Below are 24,965 nucleotides of genomic sequence, written 5' to 3' on the forward strand. Positions count from 1 at the left end.
TAACACTGAATAACCTGCATGAAACAAAAATGTATTATGAATACACTTATCCAGGCTTCATGTATGTTAATGCCAAACAAAATGCTCTAATAAAACTGACGTTTAAGAACATATATTCTAAAGATGATTTCATTCATAAATAGGTTAGATATATCGCTAAACATTTTACCCTGTCACTGACGTATATCTAATCTAATACAAGTCTTTTTTGTAGATAAATAAAACTGTAACGAACCATGGATTGTCAGGAAAGCATATCTTAACAGATATAAATAAGTGTTTCAATTTATTTGTCTTTCGAACCTTTGACAAATGGATCTTTCGGAATTCTCATATATTCAGAGTACTACGTTTCACTGGATGGCGAAGTTGCTTGTCGAAAATACTTTGTAAGCCCTCCATATTATATAATTCCAATTAACATTCCCATAGTATTGCTAGACTGATAGATCGTTAGTTGAGTTTTAAATAACACTAACATTTTCTTCCTTGATAAAGTTTCCGATCAGAAAACCAAAAGATCACTTAATAACATCTATAACTTACTTTTTTGAAATTATTAAACCATAACTTGGCCCATTCTTCACCGTATACAGTGTTTTTACATTTTTCTTGGGATCCCCGTTGCTACTAGTAATATATTTCTTGTGTGTATATGGTGCATCCAATTCTAGTATATTTTCTGATAACTGTGTTGTATCGTATTCAGTATTTTTGCTTGTCATGGAAAAACTGTCCACATTTCTTGCTATGAATGGTTCATCATGTCTCACGGGATATTCTTTGTTTAATAATGGAGTCAATTTTGAGTCCGTCAAGGATCGATAGTTCTTTGCCTCCAAAGCTAGATCCCAGTGCTTCAGTGTTAAAATCACAAATAAATAGAAAACAAATATATCTTTGTCAGGCTTCCGGAAAGTAAGATAAAGTTGCTTATAATTAGTTCAGTACGCTGGCTTGAAGTAGAAAATTGGAAATTTTATGTATTACCTTTATTTCACTACAAATTACTTTACAACTGACTAAAGAATATATATGAAACATTTCCAGAAGTTTGTTTAACGTAAGAGGAACGCATGTTTTTAAAAAACTTTGTCTCTTGCATGGCCAGTACAGCCTTGAAATTACAAACTTACTTTTTAAGTTAGAGAAATGGATATGACGGGATTATTGAATTTCTACCGAAAAAGTTAATCGCCTAGATGTTTTTATTTGTTTTGTCCAAAATGTTATTCTGAACTATTAGCCATGAAGAATCAATAAGTTGCATGACACTAAGGATTTAGGACCTCACGCATTACCAATAAAAGAAATTACTTAGAAACAAAGTATCGTACATAAGTCAATTTTATTTGTCAGAGGGAAATTCACAACCAGTACAGACCACCCTCTGAAAATAGAAATCAAATATTTCAAAATGTCTGACAACAGAAATTATTTTAAGTTTTCGTTATTGCTTGTCTGAAAAGCTATCATTCTGTTCCTATATTATTCCAGAGGTGTAACTAATTTAACTGTTATAGTATCGGTGTTGTGAGTTTTGAACTAAATCAGTAGTTGTTATTTAAGTATTCTCTAAAAGTGTATAGTTAACTACGTTTATTTTATCATCGATGATCTCATCAAGACATAGTGTGACTACGACAGAGCTGTAATCCCCATTTTGAGCTTTAAAACGTTTTAAACATCTACTGTCACTTTATTCTAACATATTATTTACAATCAAAAACTAATTAATAAAAGCGATTGTGGGAAACAGTTGCACACTTGTTATCTTTTATCGAGACATTATTATTTTAAATGTATACGTTTTGTTTCATTCAATCTCATTACGATGTTCAGATCTACCTTTAAATCAACTAAGCTTGAATATGAAGAGCGAATAATTGAAAATAATCAGCATTTATGGATGATAACAGAAGGTACAATAAAACAATATAACCTTGTTATTTACCTGAAGTTTATAAGGCTAATAAATACTCAGCTTCGTCCTTAATCAGTCTGTTCGGATAACCTATTCGATAGGTTAAATTTTCATTTCTGTACACAATTACACTTTTTTTCAAAAATAGCAATTTCCAAAATCAAATGTAATATTTTAATAGCAATACTGACATAAACTTCCAATATAAAGGTTTACTTATGACGATAGCCGAATAAATATCATAAACCTGACACCAATATACTAAAAAAATAACTAATTTTTGTTTTAAAAATATACTTATCAAAATAAAATCGTTGCATGAGAAAAATCTGAATACCATTAAATAATAATTTTATCATTACTTTTACGTCTAAACCTTTTTGCATGATTAGAATACAGATAACTTGTCTTGATTCAATTTCTGTTTCATTATTTATTTGATCTGACATGTAGTCGTTCATTCCATATTGAAACTGATTGTTTAATAAGAAAACAGTAATACAGTCTTTAACTAATAAACTTTGTTTGTAATATGGTTGTATTGTGTTCAATCGATTTGTCAATGACTCGTATAATATTCTTCCAGAAAACAGATCAGCCAGTGTAAAATATTTAATAGGTGATATTTTAAAATTTGTAGTGCACAGATGAAGGATACCGTAACGAGGCTCCTAAAATAAAATTATTGCCGCAATCAGTAACCAGTACATCAAAGATATTCTGCTAATTTTCAGTTCACATTTAAACAAGGTATACAAGTTACGATAATTTCTATTTCATAGGTATTAATTATTCAAATTAAACAAATGTATACGAAGTGAGCCGATAAAGTGTGACAGAACAAATCAATAATATGTATGTATTATCCCAAAATACTTAGATTCCATTCACTTATGAATCACAATCTTTTTTGAACATAAATAGTTACTAAGCAAACATGATATATAACAAGAATTGTTCTCCAATAATACATTGGATATTTTATTCAATAGGAAGTGAATTGTACACATATTGAGGATTGATTTTTTTCTTGGCATAATTACTTGTGATTAAACAATGTGTATCAGCCTAGAAAAAATCTCTCGATTTAGTGCTTGTTTGTTCACTGTTGATCATTTAAAAGATGTCAATTTATATTCAGCTTAAAATCTCCAAACACCAAAGCATGGCAATGTAATATAATTTTTTAAAGTTTAGCAGTTTATGATACGCCTTTTAAAGGCCAGATTTCGCACAAATACATAAAATCCCGATATAGAGCAAGACTAAATTAAATGAATTTTCAGTGGTTAGACCGTGTTTGGCGAAGATTTTCATGAGTTAAGAACCGAAACGTTCCATCTACACACGGACTTCAGAATTGAGTTCTGGTGCAAAAATGTATTCTTTTCCTTCTAAAAAGCCAGACAAACATTTGTGATCGTGTTTTATTACGATGTATTAAATCTAAGATGAAAGAAATCCATAATACAGGATAGAATCGTAATTTTAATGGCTATCATGTATCTAATGCAAATTCAAAAAAAGTCACCCGCTTTTTCCACCGCAGTAAACAAGATTGGTAGAAGTAAATAAACACGAAGACTATTCAGAGTTTTCTAGAGTTTGTAATTTCAGAGAGAGCATTGCATCAGCAAACTAGATATGCTTATTATTACCAGCTTCGTATATAAGGTTTAGTGGGCTTCTATACAGAATCCTCACTTATTTTGTGATAGCAAGATCGTTTTAATTATCATGAACTTGGTTGCTTAGTCTTGCTTTTCTAGGGCTAAAATGGGAGAACATAATCATTTTATTATGTAGGATAAATGAACTGTTTTACATAACTTTTACTGGAATATATGTATACATAAACCATGATTAAAACAGTTTTATAGAGTTTCATTTAATAACACATTTCGCCTAACGTAAATATAATAAACCTTTACCTTAATATAAATGTGTGAAAGAATTCATGTACACACCTACCTGATTTACAATAATTGGGATTTGTGAAAAACTTCGTGTATTATTATTGTTTAGGAAAAAATTTGGTTGCACGACTACACTGTTGCCGGTTTCAACAGTTAATTCGTCACTAGTAAATTTAACATCATTTGCTTCATTAATATTTCCATCATTCCATAATTTAAGTTCATCCAGTAAAATAGATAACCTAACTTCTTGCTGTAATATATAGCCAGAGAATGTAGTACTGAAAAATAGATAAACTTCGTCCGATCGTAATGTAACGGAATCATCTTTCTTATCGTTTTTATTACTTGAATACAGTAATTTACAGTAAAGACTACGTGCAGCATTCTTAAATGATGTTATATTTTGATATTTGGACTGGCTCCATGATCTAATATACTTATAATAAAGTGGAAATTGTAGTAAATCATTATATGTCCAGTTTGTCGACTGATCAGTTAGACCAAACAACACCAATTTTCCAAAGCATCCAGAGCGAATTACATCAATTTGAATATGGTTTGGATCAAGATGAACATTCGTGATGACCTTTATGAAAAAGCAAATTACTTGGAAATTTACTTCCTAACTTATGATTTTCAATATTGCTGAAAAAATAACTATGGTTAATTATACCAACGTACCACCAACGTACAATCATTTTAAATATCTAACAATGATTCTTAAACTATATGAAAGAGAAATAAAATTTGAAATAAAAAAATTCTAATGAATTCAAAGACATCATCACTACTATCAGCATGGAAAGAGATGACTTAATGACAAGTTATGATTTTTGCTCTTTGTTCACAAATGTTCCTGTTAGGATGGCTCTAGAAATTGCATACAATCTCTTAGGTTCTGACGTTGAAGTAAAGCAACGATGCTCATCAGGTCCTTCATACATTCCAAAACTCTGAATCTAGGCTTTCATTCCACCTTTTCCGATTTTCAAGGGAACTCCCCAGTTTCTCCAACTTTTGCTAACTTATTTATGAATTTAAATGGAAACAGGTGCAATTCTAAAATGTTCCTACCCACCAAATATCTGGTTGAGGTACGCAGATAACGTATTTTTCATCATCAAACGAGATGGATCAGATGGGTTTGTAAAAATTGTCAACAGTATGTCTGACAGAATCATATTCACATAAGAGATGGAATCCGTCGACCATGAATTACCTTCTCTGGGCTGTTTGGTTGAAAGTGATTGTTCACAAATTAATATGTTCTGAAAGTCAACATATTCTGGTAAATGCTTAGATTTCAAGTTAGCACATCCCCAACCTACCAAAGTGACAGTGGCTCAGAATTTAATAAACAGAGTTCATAACATCGTCACTGAACTGGAAAAAAACAACAAAGAAACTGAAGTGAATTTAGTTATGTTCACTCTGATGACATGTAATTATGCCAGAGATTCTACAAATAGAATAGTTAAGAAAGATCAAAATGATAAGAAAAGATACAAACCAAAAGAATGTGTTAACACGGTATTAATCCTATACTTTAAAGGAATTTTAGAAGACATCAGAAGGATCCTAAATCTCTGAACTTCAAAAGTATTCGATCGAACAAAAATGCTCTAAGCTCTAAACTGGTAAGAATCAAAGATTCAGTCTGAAAGGAAAAACAACAGAATTGTTAATAAGAGATCAATCGTAGTGGTTGTAATGTAGTATATGCAGGTATACTGTCATCTACTTTTGCAACCTCAAGGTGTCCGTCAAGGCTGTCCACTTTCCCCATTTTTGTTTAACTTCATCATAGATCTACTGATGGAAATAACGTTCTCGTCGACTGAGTTCTCGGGTATTGATCTCCATTCAGGAGGTCCACCTATCGACTTAGAATACGCAGATGACATAGTCCTGTTTGGTGAAGACGCTGACAAAATGCAGAGTCTTTTGGTAGCACTAAGGAACAATGCCAGAATGTCTGGAATGCGCTTCTCTCCCACTAAATGAAAGTTGTTGCTTCAGGACTGGTCTGCGTCAACACCTGAACTAAGGATAGGGAGTGAAGTAGTCGAACGCGTTGACAACTTCACTTATCTTGGAAGTCTGGTCAGCCCTAATGGGTTGGTGTCTGACGAAATCTCAGCACGGATTCGAAAAGCTCGCTTGGCTTTTGCCAACTTGCGTCACCTTTGGCGAAGGCGAGATATCCGTCTATCAATAAAAGGACGAGTATACTGCGCGGCACTCCGTTCTGTTTCACTTTACGGCAGCGAAACATGGCCACTAAGAGTAGAAGACACTCGTAAGCTATTAGTGTTTGACCACAGATGCCTTAGAAATATTGCTGGCATCTGCTGGGATCACCGGGTAAGTAATAGTGAGGTTAGACGCAGGGTATTAGGGAATGATGGTAAATCAGTTGATGAGGTTGTTAATCTTCATCGACTGAGATGGTTGGACCACGTGTTACGTATGCCTGAACACCGACTACCACGACGTGCAATGCTATCCGGTATTGGAGATGGTTGGAAGAAAGTTAGGGGCGGCCAAACCAAAACGTGGCATCAGTGCTTGAAGACACTAACTTCTAGTCTGAGCCATGTTGGTAGATGCAGACTACTTGGTTGGGGTCCGCGTGACTTTCGTAACCAATGGTTGGAGACTCTTGGTGACATGGCTCAGAATCGATCACAATGGCGTAGGTGTATACACTCCCTGTCTTCCCTTAAACTAAGAGATTAAAATCGCTTCATATCTTTCTTTCTACGAACTAATTCTTTCTTCTTGTACTATATCTCTATATGCAATCTTTCTCTTATATATTACCATCTTTGACCTAACCACTGCTGTGAATCCGGTGTTCATCTTGTTGTGCTGATGCGGTATGGCAACCTGGACCGATGCACATATGTGCTTGGTCCTACGTTGTAGCTGACTGACTGACTAACTGACTGACTGATATGCAGGTATGATAGCACAATAACTGAATGTGAGGGTGAAAGAACACAAACCTTGTTTGAAACGCATTCATAAATCCTCAGATGAGTCAAAAAACACTAGGAAGCAAGTCAGTGTTAGCATTACTCAATAGAGTCGAGTCATACAACTGATCTCAATGGCACAAGAATCATTTAAAAAATTCCTTACAAAATAGACTAACAACTGAAGCCGTACACATATGTGCAAATTCAAATGGTATTAATAAGAGACATGCAATACATTTAGCTGTCCCACGGCGACTAACAATTAATAAGTAAACCTGAACACCTTATTTCATTTAATCTATTACTTATTATCTAAACAACGATTATTTTCAACTGTTCGGATCAGCTGGTTTATCTGAATTTACGATGAACAATAAGCTTGATCAACACAATAACACAAACATTTACCGTCTTTTTGTTTATTTATCCTAATTTTATACATGCTGTGACACGTTCGACTCATGTCGTCTATTAAATTATCTTTTTTCAGAGGTGATATCTAGTCAATGAGTAAGTATGGTAATTTATTGATAATTGCCTATAAAGTTAGAGAAAATTCAGTCGATCGTATGCAACGTAAAACCTCGCACATATGCGCTTCGGTTAAAGTTACAGCACCACATTAACACACAGTAAAATCAAGAAAAGCATCAGTAGTAGTAGGAAAGATTAGACATAGAAGACATGATTCTAGAATGAAGAATGAGTTCTTGGGAAAAAAATCTATAAGATAACATCAAAACAAACTATGAAAACATGCGCAACGTTGCTAGCAATCCACAGTAATGTCATCCAAAATCCCCACCCACTAGTTACAATAATCACGTAGAGCCATACAAGTAGCCTGTACCATCTACACGTCCAAGACCCACAGACTGGACTGATGCCATATTTCAGTTTGAACACTAGTAGCTTGCTTCCAATCTATTCCTAGACCTGGCATAAATATCCGTCCAGTTAATAGGTGGACTGGCACACATAACGCATGTTCTAACCACACTGGTCAATGAAGATTCACATCGTCACCAATCACTTTGTCATCTTTGCCTAGTACTCTGAATCTAACTTCAATATTCCTTGCCAGATAGTCCTGACATGCACTATCAATGCTTCGAAGATATCTATGATCAAATACCAATAACCTATATATATATATATATATATATATATATATATTCTCAGGTTATGCTCTACACCATAAAATAAAACAAAGAGGATGGACGCTAAGTGATGTAATTTGGTAAAAGTCAACCGAGGTTTCTAAACCTGTTGAACACTAACCTACTAGAACTGATGAGATTTACAGGAAGCTGGGATCACCGGGTAAGTAATAGTGAGGTTAGACGCAGGGTATTAGTGAATGATGGTAAATCAGTTGATGAGGTTGTTAATCTTCATCGACTGAGATGGTTGGGCCACGTGAATGACGAAAGTTGTTAAACGATATTGTGAACTGGTGAATAATTTGCAACGCTCATGTAAACCACATTTCAAAAAACATCCAATTCAAAAGTTGTAAAAGAATTTGATAACTCAGCCTTACAAGAAATAACGTATCAGAGCCAGATTAACGAAACTTTTGAACTTTATTACTCAACTTTTATTGAAGTTATTCTGATTTACCGACTTACTAGGTGTAGTACTTCATTTAAACAAAATGATGTCCAAACATTTTTTAAGAATATATACATATATAAACTTATTAGTTATCTTATGTATTGATAAAGCTATAAAATTTAACAATATTTTAGATGAAATGCCTTAGAATCAGAGTGCTACGTTAAAGATGTTGATTTTTTTAATACTTAAAAATAGTATCGGTGACAAACTTCAGCTTACATAATATATTCCTTAAAAGCCAATGTAAACAAATGGTTATTCAGTATTTAATTATGATGCATATATAATCTTTTAATATTCTATGCACGTTAAAAAGTAAAGGACTAGAAAATTATTTCGTAAGATGTATCATATACTTCCAACGTCACGTTCATTAGTTATACACAATTTCACTTTGTAGTGTTATTTTTTCAGACTGATCGTCAAAATATTATACCTTGCACAATCTTTTCCTATATATATCGTATTTATTCATTCAGTAATTTTTATTCTTCGTGTAAAATATCGAATATATGAATAAAATCTTTGAATTATCTTTAGTCTTTTTCACTAAATTTTGACGATCTCAATAGTTTCATTTGTAGTATATGTCTCCAGCCTCTAGATTTTACATTACATTGGAATCTGTCAATTATAAATCTCACAAAGATTGACTGAATGATAAATTTAGGTTCACAATATAAAATGTCATATATGTTCATGAATATGAGGAATAATATGATGAAATGATTTTCCCATATTATGCCGATACAATTTAATGTGATACAATATGTACAGAATTCAACTCCAGTTTAAAAATTTGAAAATTTGTAACTTAGCTATCATAAACTGTAATCAAAGGTGTATAAGCATATTGAAAACCTGTATTTCAGATATTTTCTGCATTCTTAAGACCTTTTTCAAAAAATGCATTTATAGGGAAAACAAAATAGAAGCTATTTGAAAAACTGTTTTGCAAGAAAATGCTTGAAATGTAATGAAATTTATTCTCTGTAAATTTCTTTACAACAATGTACTATGTTTGATTTTCAATGATTTTATAATGAATGAAAATAATGTAAGTTATAAGCGGTTTATTGTTTTTATGATTAGTCGTACTAACTTATCAAAAAGTAACACTAAATGAAATTATGTCAAAAACACGCAAATTTATAAGCAATATATAGTAAAATCACAATTTTTTCTTTGCATGTTTGCCAAAGGAAACATAAATTGTTTTCATTTTTCGGATATTTATGCACAAGAGCATTATTTCTTTTGATCAATTATCTTTAGAACGTCAAACCGACCTAAAATGTATGTTTCCAGGAATGAAAAGATTTATGTTTGGGCCGTGTGTGCACAAATATACTACTGCATATCATAGTGAACTCAAGCTTCAAAAGTCACGGTACGTGCGCAGTTACGGGTATTACCAGTTGTAAATAGCTAAAGGTTTTTGCATTAAAAAAACTGTATATATCAGTTGTCATGTAATTCTAAAGCTAAGAGACACTAAACCTAAATTTAACATTCGAGTATATCAACTCTCCGATGTATCAGCGCAAATATACTCAACAGATAAGTGAAAGACAAGCTTCTTACAGAGTTAACTGTAATGATGGCAAAACGGAGTAATGTACTTTAAATAATTTCATATCTAATTAATAGATAGAGAACCTTTTTTCACTATAAAATCATCTATATCCATCTACAAACCGAATTGATTAATGATCGCGGATAGATTAAAATCTAAAGTAAGATGGAAATTATTAGAACAAATCAAGTCAAAAGAAGGCTAAAATACATTTTGTTAGTGAAGAAAAATGCTCAAACAACTACATATGATCATATGACAGATTCTGAATGTTTAATTAACTTCAGAAGTCTCCAAATTTGCCATAAAACAGCAGCTAACTACAGATTGGATGTATAAATATCATTACTTAAACATTGAGAAAAAACACATTTGATAAACTAGGTATGGTACCATGAATCAGTTGACTTTTTTTGGAACTTATTACTTCGCGCTCATATGCTTCCCATCTAAAACTTATTTCTGAGTTTCACAACCTACTTATAAAAAAACGATAATAAACCACAACTATAACATTTAAATATTCAATTAACTTGAGGCAGAGGTGTAGTAAAATATTTACCGGAAGTTAAGTAATATGAGAATGACGGATTACTAACAGCCCAATTGTCTAAAACGAGAATAGGCATTTAATAATCCATCCACAAAACTTAAATACAAAAGCGATAAATGTAACCTGTTACTTTTTTTCTCTCTGTAACGATATGAAATTCGATAACCTGTACCAAAACACTTTTGAGCTAGATCTTGTATTTCTTAAAGATGACTGGCACAAATAATGTATTCCGAACATAACGTTGTACCAAGATAAAGCACAGACCCCTAGTTTTGTTTCTAATTTCATTCACTAGTATGTAAAGAATTAAGATGAATTTGGCAGTCTGACAAAATGAATTCGAAATTGGTCTGTTCTCAGATTAGTTTGTTGATCAGTGATAATAAAACTTGAAACAAATAGCGATGTTTGCTGATGCTTTAGTCATACTCATTGCTTACCTAAACAACCTAATCACCTTCACGGACAGTTATGAAGTAACCAACTCAGATTGCGCAATTTTCTGAATGCTTATTACTTCGGGCTCGAGAGGGTGACAAAAAAAGACAAATATAATTTTTAGACTTCCCAATGTTTCAGCAGGTTTTACATAAACATATTCACAACTGATACGTCGTTCTTATTTGCCAAATAAAGTTTTCATGAACAAATTAATTAAATATTCTATCGATCTAAACCACTGAGTTCTTCAGTAAACCGAAAGAACAGGAAATTATAAAATCCTCTCTTACATTAGTGTTTCACGTCTCATTTTTATCCAACGCGAATTTATTGATAGTGTTTCCTCAATCTTCACATTAGTTACACACAAAATTAATTTATATACTTTCTATGAAGAATTCATCAGTATTTTGTAACGAGACTTTTATCTATTTAACTCTATTTTTATAGTATAATACGGTTGATTGGTCTTAGGACAACATTTTTGAAAGTACGAAAACTGACCCAAAACATTTTTGAATATTTGTTCAATTTGTCTGGAAGACCAGTCCTTTTTGTTACTATACTACTTCAAGTCAATTAAGTGATCTATTCATGTAATATATGAAGATGAATGTTGTCTGTAGTCAATTAGCGTTAAATTATGATAGTGAATCAAATTTATTATTTTCAGTTTTCTCTCTGCTAAGCCTAGTAATTGTGAATGTATCAAAAATGTAGATTCTATCAGCAATCTTAGTGTACTGACTAGAAACGAATGGTACATAAATCTAACTGCAGCATTTCTGAACTCCAACTTCTTAACTAGTTAGTCAAGGTAATTGGATCAGCACAAAAATAAAATAGTCTACACATGACCTTACGTTCTTAATAATTTTTCCAGGCTAATTCTGAGCGGTTAATCTACCTGCAAAATGTAAGCTCACGGAACCATTACATACACACAGTTCCCTTTATCATCTTGAAGAGAGATAGAGCATGAATCAACATAGCATTGAATCAACAAAATTACTCATCTAAGACGCATCACCAAATCGCACATTCAACCAACAAAATTACCCATTACACGACTAAGGACTGAGGTCGGTGCTTTTGATAAAGCCGTTAATGATTTAAACATCGTATGTCGAATAAAATTCGTGAATATTATTCGTAATCTTCAAATCAATATTTGCAAGAATTTCCATAAATCTCTATCGAAAATCCTGATAAGAGAACAACTATGTTTAGGGTGCCGGAATACCCTTAGAAGTCTATCTATAACTTATCAAATATGAAGCCTAATAATATAGAAACAGAAGCCTTATCACTGAGACTCAAATTTCATATACCAAAAACAAATACTGACAGGATTGATACTGAAGCTCAATTCGAGAATCTGTTTGACCAGTTAAAAGATTTGCATTCAATGAATGAGGGAAAGAATGGGTGGTTCAAATCAAAGTTAGTTGGTATTGCCAACCAATACTTTGTGTCATCGACACCAAGGTCGAATATTCTATCCAAAGAACACTTAACAGCCCTAAGAAATATCAAAAAAATAATGAGGTGATGATTTTATGACCGGATAGAGGTTCAGGTGTCGGCCTAATGAATACAGCTGATTATGTCACAAGGATCAAGTCAATCCTAGACGATCAACTGAGATTCAAGGTAGATAAATCCAAAAACGTTTGACTGATTCAACAGAAAAACGAATGACAGGCATGCTTAGAAAACTTCTATAAAGGAAACTGATTGTTAATCCTACTTACAATGATCTAAGACCACGTGGTTCACATCTTCCTCATCTGCATGGTTTACCAAAACTTCACAAACATGACTTTCCCCTCAGACTTATCCTACCAATGATCAACTCACCGTATCATAAAGTTGCAAGCTGGTTAGCAGAAAAACTGAGACCGGTTCGTCGGAGTTTAGTAACATTTACGTTAAGAGACACATTCCAGTTTGCTGATAGACTAAATCATACGAATGCTGCCGATAAGTTCATGGTTTCTGTTGATGTAACATCCTTGTTCACCAACATACCACTTTTTGGTACTATTGAAATAATTTGTCAGAATTATGATCTCCTACCTTTACCAGCCTCAGATTACAAAAAACTACTACTAATGTGCACAATAGATGTTCAATTCCAGTTCAATAACACCATATATCGCCAAATCGATGGCGTAGCAATGGGAAGCCCACTAGGTCCAATTATGGCAGATATTTTTATGGGTTATCTTGAAAACACGGTACTTAAACAGGCAATTAGTGAAACAACGGAATACTCCAGATATGTGGACGACACATTTATTATCTGTAACAATAAACAGCATGCAATCCGCCTGCTCAAACTTTTCAATAACGCTCACACTAACATACATTTCACTATGGAGGACGAACAGAACGACATGTTCCACTTTCTTGATGTTGCCATGAAACGCAGGGGAGACGGGACAGTCCAACGTTCAGTTTATAGAAAAAGTAATTGGAATGGCCTCTACATGAATTTCAGTAGTTTTTGTCCAATTAGTTACAAGAAGGCATTGGTTAAAACACTATTTTACAGGGTAGAAAAGATATGTACTGCCGACAAACTGGAAGAAGAATTAATGAACGTGGAAAAATGCCTAAGAGACAACTTTTACACACAAAAGTTTATTGATAAATATAAAAAGCTCAGAGAAAAAAGGACCGAAATAATTACGGTCAATAAAAAACAAATACCTATAAATCTTCACTTCAAAGGTGATGATGTCATACACATAATCAACAAGAAACTAAACAACATGTTCAAGGTCGATAAGCACCCCTTTCACGTTACTGCCAACTGTATTTATTAATTTACATGTGCTTACCAAAACAGCTACATTGGCCGAACAGAAAGGAGGGCATATCTTAGATTTTTTTAACATGTTTTAAAACGTCTCAGAACAAGTCAGTCAGTCAGTAACAACGTAGAACTTCGTACGTATGTACATCAGTTAGAGTTGCCACACCACATTAGCACAAAGATGCAGTTGTCGATTCAAATCCCGTGGTGGTAGAGGTAGCAAGATTATAAGCAGTAATCGGGAAGATTAGGGTTTGGAGATGTTATTTAAAGAGTATAATCCAGTGAAATAAATTTGGAAAGAGGAAAAAAGGGACATGAAGAATTCAGAAGATTAGAATTTGGGAGAACACAAAGAGTGGATGCACCTGCGCCATTGCAAACGATTTTGAGCCATGTCATTCAACGTCTCTAACCATCGGTTGCTATCATCTCGCCGTCCCCAACCAGGTAGTCTACACCTACCAACATGACTCAGTTCACTTGTCAGTGACTTCATGGACTTGTGCCATGTTTTGGTTTGGCCACCTCTAGCTTTCTTCCAATCTACTCCTATACCACTGAACATAGCACGTCGAGGTAGTCGGTCGTTGGGCATACGTAACACATGTCCCAGCCATCTCAACTGATGAAGTTTCACTACTTCATCAATTGATTTGCCATCCTTACCTAGTACCCGTTTTCTAACAACTGTGTTACTCTGAACAGTACAATCACCAAACATCTCCTTGATACAATACATCAGGATATCTTGCAATCCTTTAAGGTGACTAGTAAGCAGCCAAACTCCAGTCTTCTGAAGTTTGAGAAGTTGTTGCCATCAGGCGTCAAAAACCTGACTTATTTGTTCAAAAGGAGATGGTTATTATTCTTCCTTTGACTTGGTGACAAATAGTCCGTCGCTGCAACTTAAAAACTTTTTTTCTTTAAACTCTTTCCTGCATTTATTACAACATTGATTTTTCTTACTTCAACTATTTTCCAAATTAATAATCTCATTTTATCAACTGAGCTCTACTCGTTTTATTCCTATCAATGTTTACGCATTATGTAATCACTTGTTTCTAGCCGTCTGAACCGTTTTCACAATCAATGTTGCAGAATGTTCTTTCACATAAGGTATATATTTACAGTATTCAGTCTGTTAATTTTATTTACACCCTCGCTATATTGTACGAATATTTCTTCAATATAACTTCCAATCAAACCTCTCATGTAATTTAATCCCATTATGTAATTATGATTTTAAATATCACAGGTTGTAAGCAGCTGACGAGAACCTACGAAATAAAATGAATTCATGCTATTCTGCTAGGATTTTTTTCTTGCTCTTTTCAGAATCGCATCAATTCATCTTACTTCTTTTGGTTCTAGTCAGCTCCTTGCAACCTGTGATATTTAAAATCATAACTGCCAAAGAGATTTAAATCACTTACACGAAAAAGTATAGTTAAAAGTTATTTTGAAGATACATCTGTATAGTATAGCAAGGGTGTAAATAAAATTAATAAACTGAATAAAATATTGTAAATAAACGCCTTATGTAAAGTAAAATTCTACAAAATTGATTGTAACAATGGTTCAAAGAGCTAGAAACAAGTGATTACACAATGAGTAAACGCTGATAAGAATTAAATGAGTAAGCTCAGTTAATAAAATAAGATTACAAATCTGAAAGACAGTCGAAGCAGAAAGACGCAGTGACGTAGTTGAGCGAAAGAAAGAGTTATAAAAGAATTTCTTTAAAATGCTACGAAGGAATATTTGTCACTAAAGCAAGGAAAGACTAATAAACATCTTTTGAACACACAAATCAGGTTTTTGACGCCTGATAGCAACGGCTTCAGCAAACTTCAGAGGACTGAAGCGTGGCTGCTTATTAATCACTTTGGAAACTTACAAGGTACCGATCTGGTGTCCTGTATTTAAGATATGTTTGGTAGTTGCACTGTTTAAAGCCACTCTTTCTCTTGTTCTAAGGTTTCTTGGAACATGTTCTAAAAATCTAAGATATGCCCTCCTTTCTGCTCGGTCAATGTAGTTGCTTTGGCAAGTACACGTTAATTGATAAATACAGTTGGCGGTAACATGAAAGGGGTGCTTATCGACCTTGAGCATGTTGTTTCATACAAAATTAATAGTTTAGCTACCCGGTAAGTTCTGACTAATGTAGTGCCGAGCCTCCTGCCGATTGCGCTTGCAACGTCATCACCTTTGAAGTTGAGATTTATAGAGAATGTTTTTTTACTGAATGTAGTCACTTCAGTTCTGTTTCCTCAAGGTTTTTATATTGGTCAATAAATTTATATGCGTAGTAGTTGTCTCTTGGGCATTTTTCAATGTTCATCAATTATTTCTCCAGTTTGTCTGTGGTACATATCTTTTCTACTCTATAAAATATTGTTTTGACCAATGCTTTGGCGAAGATTGGATAGCAAAATAAGTGATAATATGGGAATACTAATAAAATAATGATAGTATGGTCAGGTGATATTATTCGATTCCGTCAATTTTCCTAAGCAATGATAAGTTGACTAGTGTCACTCTCAAGACATAAATCAGGTTCGAGTTCTCTAATTGATACTGTTATGATCTTGCCTCAATCTGCCATATGTTTTTGAATTCCATCTTCAAATGACCTCACACTTGTTTATGCGTAAATATATATATCTATATATGGTTATTACTGATAATCTTTCTTACTCTAATTCCTTCCATCATCAGTGCCGATTACTTCAAATTAGATTATACTGCTATCTTACACCTCAGCAAATATATCTTGTTCAGAGATTAGAATAATATATTAGAAATCATTAGTAAGCATGTAGTAAAGCCAAAATTTATTATCAAAATAATCAGAGAATAAAATATCTCAGCCTAATAAAAATAGAGCTTTCATTTCTACATCACTCATTTGCTTAGAAATAAATACTACAGGCAGGAAATAAGTTACAGTATTCAAAACTGTAAAAATAAAAGAAATCCACTTAGAGCCGGATACTCAATAGTGCATTTCCACGATATTCAGTTTTATAGAATATAATAAAATAATAGTTTTCATTAACCGCCTACCTCGATAGGAATGAAAACTCTCCCGTTTGATCTCAATGTTAAACGACTTGGCTGCAATACAAGAAAAGTGGGCTTGGTTGCATTGATTGTTAGTAGCTTAGTAACAGTAAACTTTCCATCCATTACTTTAAGATTCACTTGGCCGGTAGGAAGTCCCATATGTTTAAAGTTAATAAGACCATTAGTTAATTCAGAATATTTGAAACGACGACTGACAGTCATATCAAGATTTTGAATGAAATATCCCAAACTTGGATATATAATATCTTTTCTGTGGAAGTTTTTGTTTTCTTCCCAATAAATCCAAAAATCACCCCTTTTATAAATCGATTCATCATTATTATTATTGTCATCGTTTTTATTATCAAAATAATCGTTCTGCAAATTCTTATCTTTATCTATTATTTTAAATGATTTACTTAGTGTGTTATTTGTTGTGTTAAATTCAACAAATAGAGGAGTTATATACAAATTCGGAGGATTATCATTCACTGGAATAATACGAATCCGAAAAATAGAAGTAACTGGTTGACCAAATAGTTCATCTACTGAAGTATGTGATAATCCTGTTAAATGTACGGTTATATCGTCATTAGCATCATCATATGAATGGCTAATAGGTGTTTGACGGCAAAAAAATTGAAATTGAAAACTATCCTTAAATTCTTCTTCATCATTATGACGATATATTAACAAGTTATAATTAATTAATTTGTGGTTATATTCTGTCAAATTAATTAAATTGGTTAAAGTTGAATTATACGGTGATTTTATTAAAAGTGTACCATGTCCAGGTAATGAGAGGATTTGAAAATATAGATCATAGTCTTGAAATAGCTCATTAGATGACTTTTGTACAGAATTGTTTTGACATTGTGAATGTTTAGCATAAAACAACTCAGGTGTTAGAGTCAGATCTCCACCTTCCTCTACAATTCCACCTCTGTTTATAATTGTAGGACTAAATTTAACAGTAGAGATTGAAGTAGTGCTGGATATCTTCTTGATAACTATTCGAAAATCGTATATTGTCTTGGGTTGAGCTCCTTCTACATTAACACGATATTTGAATTCATCGATTAAACTAAAACGTTTAGAACTTACATCTGAAGTCCTCTCCGAACTATCATCTAGTACACGGCGAAAGGTATAAAATAAATTTCCTGCTCTTAAGTCTTCTTGTGTAAATTGTGAACTAACACCCAGATAAATTTTATCATCAAACTCCTTATTTGTATTTGTCTGCTGACTGCTTCGATTAACTAGAAATAAGTGTCCATGTATCGGAATTTTCGTTACAGTAAACCATATTAGTGAATCCTTTTCCCATGGTTCAGCTCTGACCTCTAAATATCTTGAGTCCAGTCGAGCCGTACGGCCTTCTATGCCAATAAGATGTGGGTTTATCTTATCATTGACGGTACTTACATAAATCAAAAGAGGTCTGTTTACGGTGATACTTATATGAATTCGGATAAAGTTCACTGGCAAAACTAACCTCATGATGTTAGATTTTTCCAAATTTCTAAAACAGGTTATATGTATGCGATCATTAAACGCCGTTTGCGTATTTTCTGGTTGAGCTACAAGGCTAATATAACGAACCTTTTGTTCAATTACTTGTAATCCAGTAAATGTAGTTGTTTGTTTCCATGTTGCTTGATCGTCATCTACTTTTATTTGTATAATCCCATATTTAATTTGTACGACATCAAACTGGTAATGTAGAAATGTTACTTGGTTGAACTCGTTCATAATATTACTACTTGATGATGGCATTAAATTAGATGAATGTATAGATACTGCTCTAACAGGTACACTGTTTACTGCTGGAAGCATAAAAGTAGGTATCATATTTCTAGTTTTATTGAATAAAGAAATTTTGTCTTTGGTTTTAATTATCGAACGTGGTGAACGTAGTGAAAACTTCCTAAAAATATAATGCAGATAAACGTTAACAGGTAGAATTATGAGATTTTTATTTTTCGAAATACTTTTTGCTCCCGAAGGAGAGTGAAACAATTATGTGCATCGAAGTGGTAAGGTTAAGCTATGTTGATCACAACGTTATAGAGACAATAAATCGTAAATTGAGATTCGTCACATTCTTACTGTTAATAAATGAGAACCTTAAAGAATGCACTCCCATAAATACTTTGAATACTAACCTAAGACACGATTAAAGAGTTAAAAACACTAACATTTGCTTTAACCCCCAAGAAAATGAGAGAATTATGAAGTAAACTGAATGGTTAATACAAATGAACTTGCGCATTGGAGAACATAGTTAATTAATATGCATCATAGAATGTGAATATCAGGAGATATGTTCAGAAATGTGTGAATAGTTACACATAATTTAGATCGAAAAATGTCAACTTTCAAAAATAATGTTATTGATTGAATATTTATTATGTTACCTATTTTCCCAAATAAATCTAACTTCTATATTATAAGAATTACAGAATAGAAATAATGAATTTTTCCAAAGCTCTAGACTTATTATTTGACAAGTTTTGAAAATAGATTCTGATATTAACTTCTAACTTTTTGATTACATCATTGATTAAAAATTTACCGCTGTAATTAAAGAGTCGATTTCATATTGATATAAATATGGGAAGCTACGAATTATTTCCCCTGATACCAATACCGTCTCGTTGTTTATGACAGAACATCTCTTTCCAAATCCGCTTTTTTTAAAAAAAAAGTGTACTAGATTAGTTCAGAGAAAATTGTACAATTCTAAAAAAATGATTAGTTTCATAAATAAACACAAGAATTAATTAGTCATAAATAACTTGAAAATGAGATAACTGAGGGTTCAATTCGCAAATGATGCAAAATGTCTATCCATTATTCCTTTTTTCCGAACCTTACATAGTTTTAATTATAAATGATATGCCATGGTTCAGCTGCATACTAGAGGAAATAAATCCTACGAAATTACACGATCAACAATGATTAATACTTGGAAGCACTGGACGGTCGTTCCGTCCTAGAACGGGACTCCTCAGAAGTGCGCACCCACGATCCCGCATGCGAGATTCAAACTCAAGACCTTTGGTTTCGCGCGCGAATCCTTTACCTCTAGACCGCTGAGCCGGCATCCAACGGTGTTAATGTTCAACTTCGACCAATCCACGAAATTGTGCGACTATCTTCCATTGTCTGAGGTAGACACCTGTCTCTACCTGATACGGATTAGCTCCATTGGTCGTAGCTTCTCACTGTAAGTCCGAAACGGCCGTCCAGTGCCCCCAGGTTTTCAATGGTGGTCTAACATTCATCGGTTCATGATCTCAATCAAAACCTCAACGGTCTTCACAACCCCATACTGGTAATGCTTAATACTTTTGGATTCAGTCAGTCAGCTACTGAGAACCTTAAACCTGTGTATCAGAATAATTTGTCGTTATTATTAACACTAAACTTTTAAAAAAATAAAGAAACTTACCGAAAAAGAAATAAATTCAAATACTGCTCAGTGTTTATGTCAGATTTTATGGATGCTTTTAACATGTAGTTTCTGATACAATACAAACAAAAGTATCTGTTGTTTCCATTATTCATGAATTCAGGTTTTCCAACTTCTAAAGTTAGATGACGTTGTATATTTGAGTATGTTGAAGAATTCATAAACATTTTAGATACATTGATATGCTGAAAATGTATAATCAAGACGTAAAAGTCAATGAAACAGATTCATATTGCTTATATTATTATTCGTTTAATTTAGTTTTCGGCTTTAGTTTTTGTTGTGTAAAGTTACTCTCCTTTAATAAATACTGATAATGAATGATAAACTTCTTGCTATGGTACTGTGTAGAGAACTGCTTAATCTTCTATCAAGATGTAGTAGAGTTTTAATTTCGGGCAGGAGTTCATAGATAAATTAAACGAAGATGTATCGTATTACGAAACTGTCCCAAGTGTTCCAGCTAGTATCACACATACTGAACAAAATAGTTAATCAAAACGGTTTCTTAAACAGAGATTATTTACTTTATTAGTTACATTTTCAAAAGTATAAAAAAGTAAATTTTGAGTTTAACAGAAACGACTAGCCAGGATTTTGCTAATATGCGGAAAACGGATAAATTCATCCCTTCTAAAATGATAGTAAGCATCAAGCTATTAAAATATAATATTGAAAACCACTTATAATTTAGCGCATCTAAATGTTTCGTGTCATTATATAATTACATATTAGGGCCTTTTTCGTCATAAAATTTCAGGAAAACACAATCACAAAATTCATCGTAGAGTCAAACAGATGAAATGCGAGTAATATGAATCATAAAAAATAGTAACTGCGGAATCAGAATAACTTATGTTTCCTCAAAGAAGATACAGTGTACGTAACTAATACAACGTGTTTTCGGGAAAAAAACTTTTAGAATCTACATTATGGAAGCTTAAAAAAAGCAAAAGTAACAATTTATATAGTGAAATGAATTCATTTGATTTCAAGTTCTGTCTCAGCTGAAAACAACCTTAAATTGTTGGGAGTATTCTGCTTAGAAACATAGACCTGATACATTTGAGCTGACGATTTTGAAACTGATATTCGAGAAGGAACTGAAAATGATGAAATGGGAATACGACATATGATATGTTATTAGATATGGTTAAGATTGACACTCAGCAGTCAAAAATAATCATACAGGACGTAGAAGAGGTGGTCGAATTAATTGATAATTATGACAAAAATAAAGGATTACACTGTCATAATAAAAGTAATAAAGAATCACCGAAGTAGCAAACGCAATTAGAATCAAATGATCATAATTTTTGAGCACACAACTGTTAAAAATGAATGGAACATTGCTCAAATATAACAGGCAGTAGCTAGACAGACTGATTTTTCAAATACACAATTTGCAAACATTTAAAAAACAATTTGATAAAACTAGCCTTTCATTTGCCTTATCAACCTTCTGATTGAGACATACAAGCATAGTCATTTGTTGAAAGGAAATTTAGAATAAACATCTTCACATCTATCACAGAGTCAAAGCTGACTACGTAGCATCCACACAAGTAAACAGATATTTAAAAACATAATAAACTAAATAAATCGAGGATATGAATATAAATGTGGAACAGCTGTGACAAGTGTACTATTGCTACCCCATACGTTGCTAGTTTATTTTAAATAAATAGAAGATTACAATTTTTGCTTGTCACATAGTCATTCACTCTGAAATTGGTACGTATCACTTCACTCAGAAAACATATATTAAAAAGTCATTCTGATAATAGTAAATCTTCTAAAACTAAAAACATGAAAGTAGTATGGTGAATACAGCAACATAAATTTCAGGAGTCAGACATAAAATTGCTAACAAAAGATTTAAATTTCAATCGGTATATTAAATAAAAATGATGAAGGAGTAACAATTCGACTACTGTAACAAAATATCTGAATAATTTGTGGCATTTAGAGTCAATAGCTTCCCAAAACTATTAGTTGTTAAGACGTCAACAACCAAACTTTACCTATCTTTGGCGTAATTCATTGAATAGTCTTTGAAAACCTTTGGGTTTTCGTAAATTTCGAAATTGATAGGTGTATTTAAATATTTACACTCAGTTACGAAAATTTGAGTTTTTTCAAATTATATCTGCCTATATACCCTTTCTGCTTGTGAATGTAATTTTTGTCCTTTCCCAGAACATTAGGCTATTGATATCACTCATTAGAATCAGTTTTAGAGCAAGCATTTTTGGCAGCTGTTAGACTGTAGTTTTACAAAGTTCTATATGCTTATGTATATTGATAGCTCACCATTCTTGTTAGCTTACTACGATCTTCCCGTTATAATATTTTAGGACTTCAAAAGCTGAAAGTTTGTCAACTAAATTTCCCTTCCTACTGTGAACAGCTAGCTATCTACACAGAATTGTTAGTTTTGCAAAAATATACTGATTAATTATACAGACAAAATGTGCTGAACTTCAGTGGTCATTCATATTTACAATTTTATGAAGATTATATCAAAGTAATGCTGTACTTTATAAAATAAGTCCACAAACAAACCCGGAAACTTTTTGTCTTCTGCATATATAAGAAAACTTTGTTCCCGTCTGTCTCAAACCGTTTTTAACATTTTAGTTTGAGTATGTTTTTGCTAGGGACAACTGAAGATCACATATTAGTAATACAATTGGCACATATAAGGTAAAAACTGGTTTCTTGTAAAGTATTTATGTTTTACTTCACTTGTTGACGTGGGAGAAAATAATTGTTTCTCAGTATGTCGTAGTTTTTACAAAGCGTTCCCTAAGTTAAGGGCATTAAATAATTAAATGACAAACTATTCTTTTTTCGTGTAGTTGTGATGGTGTAACACTCTCAAAAGAATAAAAATATTATATTATTCCTATACATTTTTCTTATACATGTTTAACCACCCTTATTTTAAATGGCCGATACTAAATAAAGATCTCCCTTACTTGTTATTTAATCCCATTAGTCGAGTCATTCTATAAATATGCTTAATGTACAGTATGTTTGTATGAATCACGAAGTAAACCAAACTCCACGTAGTGATAAGTACAAATGTATCTAAACAGCTATAAACGAGGAGCGCAATAGAGTATCCTAGGATAAAAATTTATCAAAGTATCGGTCAAGATGCTGTGAAATATAATGATTACAAATCTGTTATTGTATGGCAAAAGTGGTTATACACCCTAAAAGGTATTGAAGTTATCAAACAACATCAACCCCTAACATTCTTGTGTCTACATAAGGCTTAACTTTATGAAACAAGATTCGCGACAAAGAAAAATGTAGTTGTTCGCTCGATGGAAATATCGGCCATTCAACGAAACACTACATAAATTTCAGAACGTTGAATGAAATAAGGTCTAACTTTGATCTCCTCTAAAGTGTAGAATTATTGAAAATACAGATCGCTTTTATCTATTCTATCGCGCTCCAAGTTAATATGAAGTTCAAACTTATACCAAATAAATTCAGATGACCGTTTGTCAAATAGTTTTGCGTCGAAAATATATATCTTCTTACTTTCCATCTCGTTTTCAATTCAATTAGTTCTTTTTAATGTAAAGGGACAATAAAGGTTGAAACAAACATTTTAAGGACTGAAAGTGATTCGCCATTATACTGTCTAAAAACCATGAAAAATATTTGGTGCTATTAGATAAAATGTCATTGTTAACAGCTGATATTATCGTAGTCCAATGCAAATTTGTAGTGTTCATCTGCCTGTTACGCCGAACACCATTTTTACACATATATTTTGGATAAAGCGCATTCGTTAATTAAAAACTAAAGTGTGACTTAAATAGGCTTCTCAATATTAGTTTGATTAAATCAAAACTTTTGGCTTATAAATATACAAGTACCTAACTTGCTAGTGTCTTTCTATATTACTCAACAGAGGTGAATACAAAAATGATTATCCCAAGGCCAGTTATTTTAGAACTACAACACCTTAAGCCTACTGCTACGAATGACATTACTTTTCCTAAATCCCCAGCTTCCATATTATCAATTTAATTTATTATTGTAAGTTCGCAAGTTGTGACAACCTAAACTGGTATGTATTTAGGTTAGGAATAAATTATTTAGGTAGACATATGCAAATAAGTTGATTTAAAACTTACAGAAGCATAAAACTACGTTTTTTATAGAGCCAAATATGCATAAGATGGATCACTGAGGACATTGTGTTGCTTCTATCAACCATATTCTAGGGTTTGACTCACTAATCTCTATTGAGACTGAATATTTATTACGATTTTCCATTACAGTCCAGATATTGAAAAGGAAAGTAGTTATTTGAAATTTTTGTATATTTGATTATACAATATTATGAAACCACCATATCATAAACGTTTGTGCTTTATAAGCATCTTCTGTCCGCCTGTACATCAATCTATTAGTTTTAAAAAATGCACAATTTACTACTATGTATATTGATCCTTTGTAAATGTGTACAATTGTAATAGCATTACGTATGCTACTGAACAGACAATAAGCAACTTAAATTCATCATTAAATTTAATCTACCCAACGACTGT

General features: G+C 32.6%; 1 protein-coding gene across 2 annotated transcripts in view; it reads right to left on the bottom strand.

Annotated features, from left to right (window-relative positions):
- CSPG4_1 (Laminin G domain) overlaps positions 1 to 24,709 on the bottom strand; it is a 45,352-nt gene extending 20,643 nt beyond the window's left edge. The window contains exons 1-3 of one of the 2 annotated variants that reach the window (XM_051216155.1): positions 24,549 to 24,709; positions 20,368 to 20,573; positions 16,436 to 18,840 (exon numbers count right to left, since the gene is read on the bottom strand). In XM_051216155.1, the coding sequence (XP_051066720.1) occupies positions 16,899 to 18,840; positions 20,368 to 20,555 (2,130 nt within the window). In that variant the 5' untranslated portion in view covers positions 20,556 to 20,573; positions 24,549 to 24,709 and the 3' untranslated portion in view covers positions 16,436 to 16,898. Of the gene's footprint in view, positions 1 to 546; positions 858 to 2,286; positions 18,841 to 20,367; positions 20,574 to 24,548 lie in introns of those variants that run through there. The other variant, XM_051216154.1, reaches the window with a different exon arrangement.
- Between the last annotated feature and the right edge of the window lie 256 nt (positions 24,710 to 24,965).

The sequence above is a fragment of the Schistosoma haematobium genome, chromosome 4 (genome assembly GCF_000699445.3).
Source record: "Schistosoma haematobium chromosome 4, whole genome shotgun sequence".
Taxonomy (NCBI): Eukaryota; Metazoa; Platyhelminthes; class Trematoda; order Strigeidida; family Schistosomatidae; genus Schistosoma; species Schistosoma haematobium.